At 37.0% G+C, this 11569-nt stretch overlaps 1 protein-coding gene across 1 annotated transcript; it reads left to right on the forward strand.

Annotated features, from left to right (window-relative positions):
• The first annotated feature begins 65 nt into the window (after positions 1 to 65).
• Positions 66 to 8071, forward strand: ZC3H12B (zinc finger CCCH-type containing 12B). Its single transcript, XM_009287982.2, has 5 exons — positions 66 to 807; positions 4412 to 4551; positions 5299 to 5533; positions 5623 to 5729; positions 6290 to 8071. Exons 1-5 carry the CDS (start codon positions 197 to 199, stop codon positions 7708 to 7710), a joined length of 2514 nt encoding a protein of 837 aa, XP_009286257.1. The 5' UTR covers positions 66 to 196; the 3' UTR covers positions 7711 to 8071.
• The last annotated feature ends 3498 nt before the right edge of the window (positions 8072 to 11569 follow it).

An 11569-nucleotide genomic window follows, 5' to 3' on the forward strand; every position in this document is an offset into this window, starting at 1 on the left:
GGCTTTTTTTTTTTTTTTTTTTTTTTTTGAAGGAACTTCATGGTGGTGGTGTTTATGCCAGAACACAGTAAGCAAGGCAAATTTACTCCAGCCTCGTGTAAACTTTTAATTGGCCATCATGATGCGATTGAGTATGAATTCCAGGTGGCTTTGGAAATGAAAGAGAACTGAGCTCTCTGGCTGGAAGCTGAACGTGATGACGGCCTGGTCTATGGTAGGGAAGCTGAAAATGGAGAAGAGGCACTCCAGAGAAGACAGAAATGTGGAACAAGATGCTGGGGAATGCAGTGCTGAATCTGAGGAATGGACGAGCTCAGAAAGTGAACCTGAACAACCATACTTCAGAAGCAGCTGTAGCAATACTCAGTGGAGAGAAAAGGAGGTTTCCACTAAACCACATCGGCCACTCTGTCGGTCCCCTTGTTTGGATCGCCCAAGTTTTTCACAGAGCAGTATCACACAAGACTTGAAGCTAGACGAATGCAAAACAAATTTGGACAAGGAATACCAAGCTAAAATGGATTTTGCTTTAAAGCTTGGGTATGCAGGAGATCAGATCCAGGCTGTACTGAATAAATTGGGAGCAGATGCACTCATCAATGATGTTCTGGCAGAGCTTGTGAGACTTGGCAACAAAAGTGAATCAGAGGGACAAAGCAGTGCCAGCAGTACCACTAGTACTCTGGTGCCAAGAGGCCCTTGCCCAAAGGAAATAGCAAGCCCTGAATTGTCACTTGAAGATGAAGTTGTGGATAACAGTGATAACTTGAGGCCAATTGTCATTGATGGAAGCAATGTGGCTATGAGGTGGGTCTCCCTGTCACAACATTTGAAAAGAATAAATCACTAAAACTTTATGAGAAAAATCAATATTGATGGCAAAGTCACTTTAAGTCATGTAGTATATTTACACTGATAATACATCTTTTTAATGGACTCTTTAGTCCAGGCTTTTAATTATGCTGTTACTCCTTTATATGTAGTCTGTATTCCAATTCCCCTCCCCCCTTTTCAAACCAAGTTCTCCCCTCAAATCTTTTGTTCTAGCAATCTAGCTGTAGTGTGCTTTTGTGTGGATGGGTTTAATTTCTTGAAGTCCTTGAATAATGTTGAAAATTATTTTTCTTTAAGGTCCAGAGGCAACCAAATAGGGGAGGAAAACTTGGTTCTTTCTAAAATGACATGCAGTGTATGCTGATGATATGCAGTGCACTTCAGGGTATTTGAGCTCCTGCTGATCAAGCCTGCTCAGAATTCAAAGCAATTTAGCTGTGTCAGTACAGGGATATGTATGAGCTAAACGTGCTGACTCACACAGCTGTGGTGCTTGTAATTTCAGACGTGTACACATGTGCACTTGGCTGCTTGGGTCAACACTAACTCAAGAGATATCTGTCCCATGCCACTTTTGAGCATGTCTTTAGAGTACACAGTTCAGCTATCCAATGATTTGTTTATCATTGAGAAAGTATGATTTTCTATGAGGGAGTTCTTTAAACAGTCTGTTTAGTGAACAGTGATGCCAAGATTTCTTCAGGTAGTGTTTGCACAATAGATTTCCTTTAGTATCAGCTTTCTGCTCTAAAAGAATTTGTGATCTGAAATTTTTTTTTCAATGTATTAAAAATTCAGATTTTTATAGGTGTATTTAGTACTCTGAGTTTTGAAATACATAACCCCCCCAAATCCTATAACAATATTTTATATACAGGATTTTCCAGTGCCACGTTGTGGTTACATCAATCAGAAAGATGTTTCTGTAAAGTAACATCACCAATATTAGATTTAACTTTTTTCTTTCCTTTTTTTCTGTGCCTGTTGAATTTGCAGGCTCTGTACTGTTTGAATTACTGCTGAGTGTAATGTGGCAGCAACTGGAGAAAAGTGCATGTGTAGTCTTAACTACTGCATAGCTTAGAACTGATGCTCTATTTATAGAATCATAGAATATCTCAAGTTGGAAGCGACCCATAAGGATCATCGAGTCCAACTCTCAACAAAATGCATATGCATCTGAAAATTTAAAGGGATATTAAATTCTGTAAAACCTGAAATGTACAAAAATTCTAAAGAAAAATGCTTTAGCAACATTGTGGCTTCTGTATTCATTATTTAAGTTGCAAGGATTTGGACTATGCTGGTGATCCATAGGCCTTGGTTATACAGATGGTATTAGATCTGTCTGCCTTTGGTCTGTTTCAGTATTACTTTATATAACATTTTGAGCCCAGGAAGAGCATGCATCTTACTATGGTCCGGTAATCTGTGATGTTGTTCTATAATAATAACAACAACATTGAAGTAAAATTTTGAGTGATAATCCATAGAATAATGCTAAAGACAATTTTAATAAGATGCAAATCTCTCAATTATGCAGCATCTGCTCTACAGACTGAGAATATCTGAAAAGTGCAAGGGTTATACACTTCTCATGCTTAAAAATACTGCAATTATTGATGCTAATGGAGGCCTTGCCTTTACGGTAAAATGTATATGTTGTAACTGAAAGGTGGCTATATATGGAAAATGGAACCATTTCCATTTTCAGTATGGAAATTTTCTTAAAGTAAACAGTTTTGGGGGACGCTACACAGAACTAACAGCTTGGAACAGGATGGTGCAGCAGCTGGATGCCACTTTGTGTACAGTAAAATGCCAGCTGCTTTAAGTAGTGGGAGTAGCTCCTAGCATTACATAGTGCCACAAAGCCGCCTTAATTACAGCCAACTGCGTGGACTGCCCACGCACTTCAGGGCTGCTATAGCAGAGTCCTCTCCTGTGTTTTCTGCCCAGTGCTGCTACCTAGGCCCCTTGTATTTTTTTTCTAATAGGGAGCGTCATTGGTGTGCATGGCCTCCCCTGCCCTTACAGCATTCTGTAACCTTCCCTGGCCTTGCCACTCAACCACTTTTTTGTGGTGAGGATCTCACTGCTCAAGATGGCATCACTGATGTGATTCAGTTAGCACCTTTTGCAATGGATGGAATGATTTGAAGAAATCAACTAATTTTCTTCACAAATTAATATAGAAGTCTCCAGAAATAATGACTGGTAGGTGCCAAACTAACTGGGCAGCATCACTCCTATCACAATTGATGAAAAACTGCAGCTGTGTTGAGAAGGGGGGGGAGGGGGGAAGAATAAATTTTGAAGAGCGTGCATCAAGGAGCATAGCATTAGCTTACTAGTCTACCGTTTTCAAATGCAATTTTGGAAGTAGCTCTAGAAAGCTAGACTTTGCTAGCCAAACTAAAATGTAACAAAGAGGGTTGGTTTTGTTTGGTTTTTTTGTTTTGGGTTATTTTTTTAGTAAAAAGGGCAGACAAATTTTTTTTTTTCCTCAGGTAGTTACAATATTAATTGAAAAGAACCAGAACCCTTAGTTTTTATTATTCAATTATATGGTGTAGCAGTAATATAGGCACTCTGTTTTTCAGACAAAGAAAATGGTGGCTTCAATCTAAATATGAAATCCAACCATAATGCAAAGATCTGTGTGTCTCTCTTACCTGTGTAGACTAACTACTAAGGATATTATAATTAAATGTCGTCATCTTCTCTTATATATATGCTTATGTATTATTCAGGCATTCCTAAACTATTTCCTGAGAGGATTTAAAACTTGATTCTTTAGTTCACTCTATGTTTAGTAAATCAAGATAGGTGCACCCATGAGGTAGACTGAATAAGATTCATAATTAAGATTCTACTTAGTTTGTATCAGACCTCTAAAGAATTTCTTTTTTCCTTTGCAGAAACTTTGGCCATTTTAAAAATTAAACCCATTTATCTGAATTGTGTGCTGTTTTAGAGACTCCTGTGTGTTTCAGAAAACAAATTTTTGACGGGGGCGGGACTTAAACAACTTTGAGAGAGTTATTTCCTTCCCTTAAAAAGTCCTAATAAAAATACAGAATATTTAGTATTAGAGAAACGTATTTTTTAACCTAGATGTTTAAAAGCACCTATGACCCATGACAGCCAGCATTGTTAGTTCATTCGGTTTTTGTTATTGATAACTTTTTATGGTACTAGTTAAGGTGAGCTCAATTTGTTGGGGAAAGTGATATTTTTCATTAGCTCAGCTAATAAAATGAAAAAGCGGAAAAACTTCATGTTTACTTGTTTTTGCTTTTGGGATACTGAAATTTCACCTTTTCTAGAGTTTTAAGTAGCAGTGTTGCTGTAATCTGATGGCTGAATAGCTCTGGACAATTGTCTTTTTCCAATTATGTAAGCTGGTCTAATAAAAAGGTTTACGTATCTTTACAGACTTCGTTTCCCTTAGACCATGGCAGTTTTAGAAGGAAAAAAACCAAACAAACACCCCAAAACCCACCACAACAACAAAAACCAAAACCAAATGTAACTTCTGTCCTTGCTGTTTCTAAAACTTTTGCATGTTCTTCAGCCATGGGAATAAAGAAGGATTTTCCTGTCGGGGAATTCAACTAGCTGTTGATTGGTTTCTGGAAAAAGGACATAAAGATATCACTGTGTTTGTACCTGCATGGAGAAAAGAACAGTCTCGACCTGATGCACCAATTACAGGTAACAGGTCAAGATTTTCTTTGACCCCTTAGTTAAAAAAAGTATTGCATTAAGACACAACCATGTCATCTTTCTGATGGGTACTACATACTGGGTTGTGGATGTGATGCTGCACGACAATGTTGCACTCAACTGTTTAAAAACACAACAATTTCACTGGTGAGGAAACAAGCATTTGAGTATCTGCACCTGTAAACAATGCTGGTTTTTTGCAATGTTACTGGATCATTTCAGCACTTCTGAGAAGCAGTAGTCATAATTTTCCCCTTAGCAAACATTGTTAAGCATATAGAAACTGATTCTTAGTTGCTGGGTGAGTATAAAATAAGTAGTGTCAGGCCAGGGACTCATTTAGTAGGATTATCTTGAACACTGAAGAGGCAGCATGTGTTTTGATCCATAGAAAGTACTTATGTTTTACTCTAGGCTAACAAGAAGGCTATTGTAATACAGTAACAACTGAGTTCTTGATGTGTTCAGGAAGATTGAGTAAAGGTACATGGTTGTTTACAGAGGAGTAGAATGGTTATGACACTTAAATATTGAATGTTTACCCAGTGCTTTGAAACCTCAGAAATAAAATGGCACTCTGCATCTAGGTGTTTTTTAATGATAATGGGGCCCGTATATGAACATAATTACAAAATACTTTGTCAGAAAAGAGGGCAACAAATTTCATATTTCAAAGGCTGCATTTCTTTCTTTTAAAACTTTTTAAAAAGCTGTTCAACTAAAATTATTTTACAGATCAAGAAATCTTACGTAAATTGGAGAAAGAAAAAATTCTTGTTTTCACCCCATCTCGAAGAGTTCAGGGAAGAAGAGTAGTTTGCTATGATGATCGATTCATAGTAAAACTTGCTTTCGACTCAGATGGCATTATTGTATCAAATGACAACTATCGGGATCTTCAAAATGAAAAACCAGAATGGAAGAAGTTCATAGAGGAGCGGCTGCTAATGTATTCTTTTGTGAATGACAAGTATGTTTTTTTCTTCAAAAGTAAGGGAATTCGCTAATTCAGAATCCTCAGTAAAAACTGAAATTCACATTTCATTTCTTTCCCCTTAGATTTATGCCTCCTGATGATCCTTTAGGACGTCATGGCCCAAGCCTTGAAAATTTCTTAAGAAAAAGGCCAGTTATTCCTGAACATAAGAAACAACCGTGTCCTTATGGTAAGTGCCTAAGTCAGACTGATTTGTTGTATTCAAAGGTAGGTGAAGCAAGCAATTAATTAACATCTTGTCATTACTGGGGAAAAAAAAAAAACAAGCCATTTTTCATGTTGCCATCCAAGCACTATATCCTTTTTTATACCTTTCATACACATATTAATAAAAACAATGTCACTGAAAATTAAGGATTACCAGATATACCTTGTGGATAACACAGCTTTTTGCTGTTTTCTTCTGGTTTGTATTGAAGGAAGGAGATTCATAACTATACAAACTGTGTTAGAGCTGTTTTGTTTTATATAGCGTTATGTTGTCAGTGTTGAAATCATGAGCCAGTAGGAAGAAAAGTGATGTGTCTTGCCCTTGATGCAGTGACATATGTGGATACAGGTAGCAGAGTCTGTGACTGCCTGTATGTACAATATAGATAATTATTCCTTAGGGGGTTTAGTATAGAAATACTACTATTGAGAAGTGGTGAAAACATAAAGAAAAAAGATAGCAAGTGGTGATATTGGTTAGTTTTTGGTTTATTTAACCTGAAAACACTTTTCTTCCAGGTAAAAAGTGCACCTATGGGCACAAATGTAAATATTACCACCCAGAACGGGCAAACCAGCCTCAAAGGTCAGTAGCGGATGAGCTTCGAATAAGTGCCAAATTATCTGCTGTGAAAACTATGAGTGAGGGAGCCTTGGCCAAATGTGGCACAGGGCCATCCAGCTCCAAAGGAGAAATCAGTTCTGAAGTGAAACGCATTGCCCCAAAACGTCAGTCAGATCCAAGCATTAGATCAGTAGCTGTGGAGCCTGAGGAAAAGTTATCAGTAGCCCGGAAGTCTGAGGCCAGCTCTGTCCCGTCTCTGGTTTCTGCATTAAGTGTACCAACGCTCCCTCCACCAAAAAGCCATGCAGCTGGTGCATTAAATACTCGTTCTGCAAGCAGTCCGGTGCCAGGTTCCTCACAGTTCATGCATCAGAAATCCTCACTGGAACATATGTCCAGTGTGCAATATCCTCCTATACTAGTCACCAATAGCCATGGCACCTCAGTTAGCTATACTGACCAGTATCCCAAATATGAATCATTGGGGGACCGTGGCTATTATTCCTTACTCAGTGATTTCTCCAACTTGAGCATAAGTAGTATCCGTAACACAGATTATTACGGGGCTGATATGGACCAGGGGATGTATTCTAGAAACTCAAGCCCCTGTCCTGACAATTGCTTAAGCCATACAAGTAATGATTCTTATTCCTCTTACAATGACTTGTATCTGGGTGTAGCAGATGCCAGTCCAGAAGACAATGTGAAGATCCACAGACTGCCATCGCAAAATCGTCTTCAGCCTTTTTCCCATGGTTACCATGAAGCCTTAAATAGAGTTCAGAGTTATGGAACTGAAGAGCCTAAGCAATCCCTTCGTAAACAGTCAGTTTCCCACTTAGGCCTACATGCCCAGCATCCAGTTGTTGGAGCACGGTCCAGTTGTCCAGGAGAATACCCTGTGCCTCAAAATGTTCATCCATCAACTGCACAACCAAGCCGTGCCTTGGTCATGACAAGAATGGACAGTATTTCTGACTCACGGCTTTATGAAAGTAACCCTACAAGGCAGAGACGACCACCCCTCTGTCGAGAGCAGCATGCTAGTTGGGATCCATTACCATGTGCATCAGACTCTTACGCTTATCACTCGTATCCATTGAGTAACAACCTCATGCAGCCATGTTATGAACCTGTAATGGTAAGAAGCATGCCTGAGAAGATGGAGCAACTCTGGAGGAATCCCTGGATTGGGATATGTGGTGAGCCACGGGAACCACATATCATCCCAGAGCATCAGTATCAAACGTACAAGAACCTCTGCAATATTTTCCCTCCAAGCATTGTCCTTTCTGTGATGGAAAAGAATCCCCACATGACAGATGCACAACAGCTGGCAGCTATGATTGTTGCCAAATTAAGAACAGGGCGTTAAAGCATTACAGCCTCTTTTGGAGCGTATAGGACCTGGAGGAAGACTTAAATGAAGAAGGGGCCAATCTATTGTAAATATTTTCTACTGAGATAGTATAAAATTCTGTACACAGTAGCAATCATATATATATATATATGCGCTGAGGCACTATTTAAGAGTTGATTGTATTGTAAATTTTAAGGTTTTAAATATAGGGATTTTTTAATAGTATTTTATAGGAAATGCATACCTTACTGCATGGATAGCTCATTAAGAACTACAATGTCACGTTCAGTGTCTCAAAAGCTGTTACTACAAAATTATTGTTAGCAATTATATTGCATGTATTAGTGTACACTTTCAATTTGCTTATAAATACCTAATCGGCCTTTAAAAGTATGCTCTATACACACCCAGATGACTTTTAGGGTTTCAGCTTTGTCATTTGACACTGCCTACTGGCATATTAAATATTGAAGAAAAGGTAGACTTGACAAAATTAAAATACTCAATTTGTAAAAGGAAAAACTGATTTCAGCTTTTGAATGTCAATATTGTTGTTGGTACTTAAATTTCAAAACTGTTCCCCAAGAGTTTGAGTACCTATTACATTGTCCAATACATTGGCTCAATCCAACAGAAGCCAAATACTTTATTAAACTAGGACCAAAACATTAAGGAGTGTGAAGGTGTTAGCGCCATTCAATAAACTAAAAGAAGTTTAACTGTAGCTTCTCTCTTCAGAATTGCCTCTCAGCTCTGCAGTAAACAGCTGCTGGCCTAGATGACTAGACAAGCTGAAAATAAACTGCCAGTTTTATGTAAATTGGATTACTCGCCCTGAAGCAGCAGAACCTGGATGGTAACATTGAAGTTCATCAGTAACTACAGCCCTTCCTCTGGGGGTAAGGATGGTATTTGAGTGAGCCTAACATTCACGATGGCTGTACAAGATCAACTTGAGAAGGAGGTGGAGCGGGAAGGCTGCTTCTTGAAAAGAGATGCTACAGTTGGGTTTGTGGCAAAGCTGGCCTGGTTTTTGCTCTTCAGATCCACGCAAAGGTGTGCATTTGCCTCATGAAGGCTTTTAGAGTTCCTGTTTCAACAGGTGAGATAATTTTGTGTGGCATTGTTTGCGCAACTGGTATCTTGCTCAGGGTGGGAACCTTTGTAGCTAAATGTCTCCAAAAGAGGCGTTTATTGTTTTTTAAGCTGCACTGACTGGACGCCCTTTTTTGAATCCATTGTATATTTCAACATTTCGAACCATTACTAACTCGATACGTCTCGAGCTAGGACTTGTTGACTTCTACTGTAGTTTTTTTCATGAAAGTTGAGAAGGCCTGGTTTATGGCCTTTTGTTTCTTCATGAGAAGGTGTGACACTGCCTAAATGTTTCTTACTGTGAAACACACGGAACGTGAGGCTGCAGTCAGGGTTGTTTCTGGTGTTTTGATAATGGCTTGCATGCTGCTTTCTAGTTATCTGTTTGTCTGAGGAACAAAGTTATATAATTTCCTCCACTTGTGTTACTGTAATGGTTGGTTTGATTCAAAATATCTTGTGGGCTCTTTATCATGCGCAAAATATGTTCCTGTCATATTAAAAACAAACAAACAAACAAAACAAACCAACAACAAACCACAATTACAGGTGCAACTACAGTTAATTTACTGATATTTGATAACCATATCATTTCACACAGGATGAATATTCTTGTGTTGGTACAGGTAACATACAAAATGACCATGTCATTATGTATTTAAAATGAGTTAACTTGAAGGTGATTCTGTATTTACACTTGGTGTTTAAAAATAACTTAAGTTTTAATTAGTTTTTTATCGTCTCTGTTAATGGGGAAAAAATAAATCTTCAGACATTTGTAATAGTTGGGGAAAACAGATTTAACTCTTGACCAGTTTTCAAAAACATTTCTTACTAACCAGCATTTTATATTTTTAATTTGCAATTAATTCTTATTCTCTTCTCTTGCATGGTATAAGCAGCTGAGAGCAATGCCTCAAATAACCAGAAATGACCTTTTGTTTGTTGATACAAATTGTATCTCTTTTTCTTGATTGTATAAAAACTGTGTATAAAAAAAAATAAAAAAAATCTCTAGATTAACTTCAGTATTACATTTTCACCACAATGTTTGTGACACCATGTGTCACAGGGAAGTAGCCCATGAGTAATTATGGATCTTTTTTATTTCAAATGGGCACTTGTAGTTTATAGACAAACAAGGACAACTTTTCAGAACCAGTTTATTATGTGCACAGATACTGTGTGTACACCTCAAAGCATTACATAGTTATCTTTAGTCTATTTATTAAGCAGATACATTCTTGCACTAAACTTTATGTAAAAATGTTGCCAACTCATCTGCATGTGTTTAAAATGTAACACTATAATTGCTATAGGCCCTGCTTTATTCTTAACGGATTAATTTATAAATTATTTAGGTATAAAATGAAGTTTATTGTGCACTCACGTTTTCCATCTTGCATGGAATTAAATATTTGTATGTAGAAAAACATTTGTTCCCTTTTTCTCCAATTATAAAGATAAGCTATTTTAAGAGAGGTTTAGTAGGTGTTTTTGATGTTTTCTAACATGGAAAACTGAGCAGAAATTTCTGTATGAAGTGTTGGGTGGTTTATGGAGATGCTAATTTTTGTAGGATTTGTCTAGTCATTTTAATTTTCACTAACTTTCGTCTTACTGAATAATTCCTTTTTAAACAGTGGGAATGCTATGCCAATACAAACCCAGCATACTATTTCCCTAAGGCACTTTGAAGGCAAATTGTCTTTTTCTAAGAAGCTATCAGCATCTATCGTGCATAGAGTTACAGAAGGAGCAGTGTAGCCTTGTGGAAATAATTTGCAAATTTTGTGCTTGTTTAGTCCTCCTTAGAGGTAATGAAACTTTTCTATGTGATGTAGTCTTTCCTAATCAACTACTTCAAGTGATAATTCAGTCATCCACATCTGTTTTCAGATATGTTTACAAGCCAATTCAAAACACTGACACATTTATTAATCTTCAGCGCATAAGCTTAGATTTCTTCTTACATGGAAGAGTTGATCTTATTAACACCTGATCATAACTGTCTATATTGTAAATATAAGACTTTGTATAAATGCTCTTTTTGAGAGCATGGTATGTAAATGTTTTTAAAACTGTAAGAGAACAGTTCTAGAAACTATATTTTAATAAAATCCATGAAATTTCAATTCTAGATGAGAAAAAAAAAAGTGGGAAGGTAAAATCCTGGCCTACTGCAATCAGCAAGAGTTAAGCAGTAGACTGTAGTGCTTTACTGGGGCCAGAACGTTCTCTGGGAGTTCCGATTTACTGATCTTTCATCTTTAGCTATATTACTTTCACATAATTTGTCACTTAGAAGTGTATAACCTTAAATTCATGAATCAAAAATCAACTGCTTTATGAGATGTCAGTCTAAGTTTTATAATGTTTTTTGTAAGAATTACATGTCAGTAATATATTAAATTGTACATATAGATGATTTCACTACTGTTAGTCCCATTGTTGTTGTATTGAGCTGCAGTAGTTGGCTTTATTCATTTGTAGAATTAAACATTACTGTTTAATTGTTGTAAAATTTTATAAATCTCTTTGGGTTTTTTTGGTTGACCCAAATATAATGTAAGTCTTAATGACAAAGAATTACATGTCAGTAATATATTAAATTGTACATATAGATGATTTCACTACTGTTAGTCCCATTGTTGTTGTATTGAGCTGCAGTAGTTGGCTTTATTCATTTGTAGAATTAAACATTACTGTTTAATTGTTGTAAAATTTTATAAATCTCTTTGGGTTTTTTTGGTTGACCCAAATATAATGTAAGTCT

This window comes from Aptenodytes forsteri, unplaced genomic scaffold, assembly GCF_000699145.1.
Source record: "Aptenodytes forsteri isolate BGI_AS27 unplaced genomic scaffold, ASM69914v1 Scaffold72, whole genome shotgun sequence".
Taxonomy (NCBI): domain Eukaryota; kingdom Metazoa; phylum Chordata; class Aves; order Sphenisciformes; family Spheniscidae; genus Aptenodytes; species Aptenodytes forsteri.

Coding starts and splice junctions, on each gene's coding strand:
- ZC3H12B (XM_009287982.2), top strand. CDS start 197: ATGACGGCCTGGTCTATGGTAGGGAAGCTGAAAATGGAGAAGAGGCAC. Junction 808..4,411: donor GGAAGCAATGTGGCTATGAG/GTGGGTCTCCCT, acceptor CATGTTCTTCAG/CCATGGGAATAAAGAAGGAT. Junction 5,534..5,622: donor TATTCTTTTGTGAATGACAA/GTATGTTTTTTT, acceptor CTTTCCCCTTAG/ATTTATGCCTCCTGATGATC.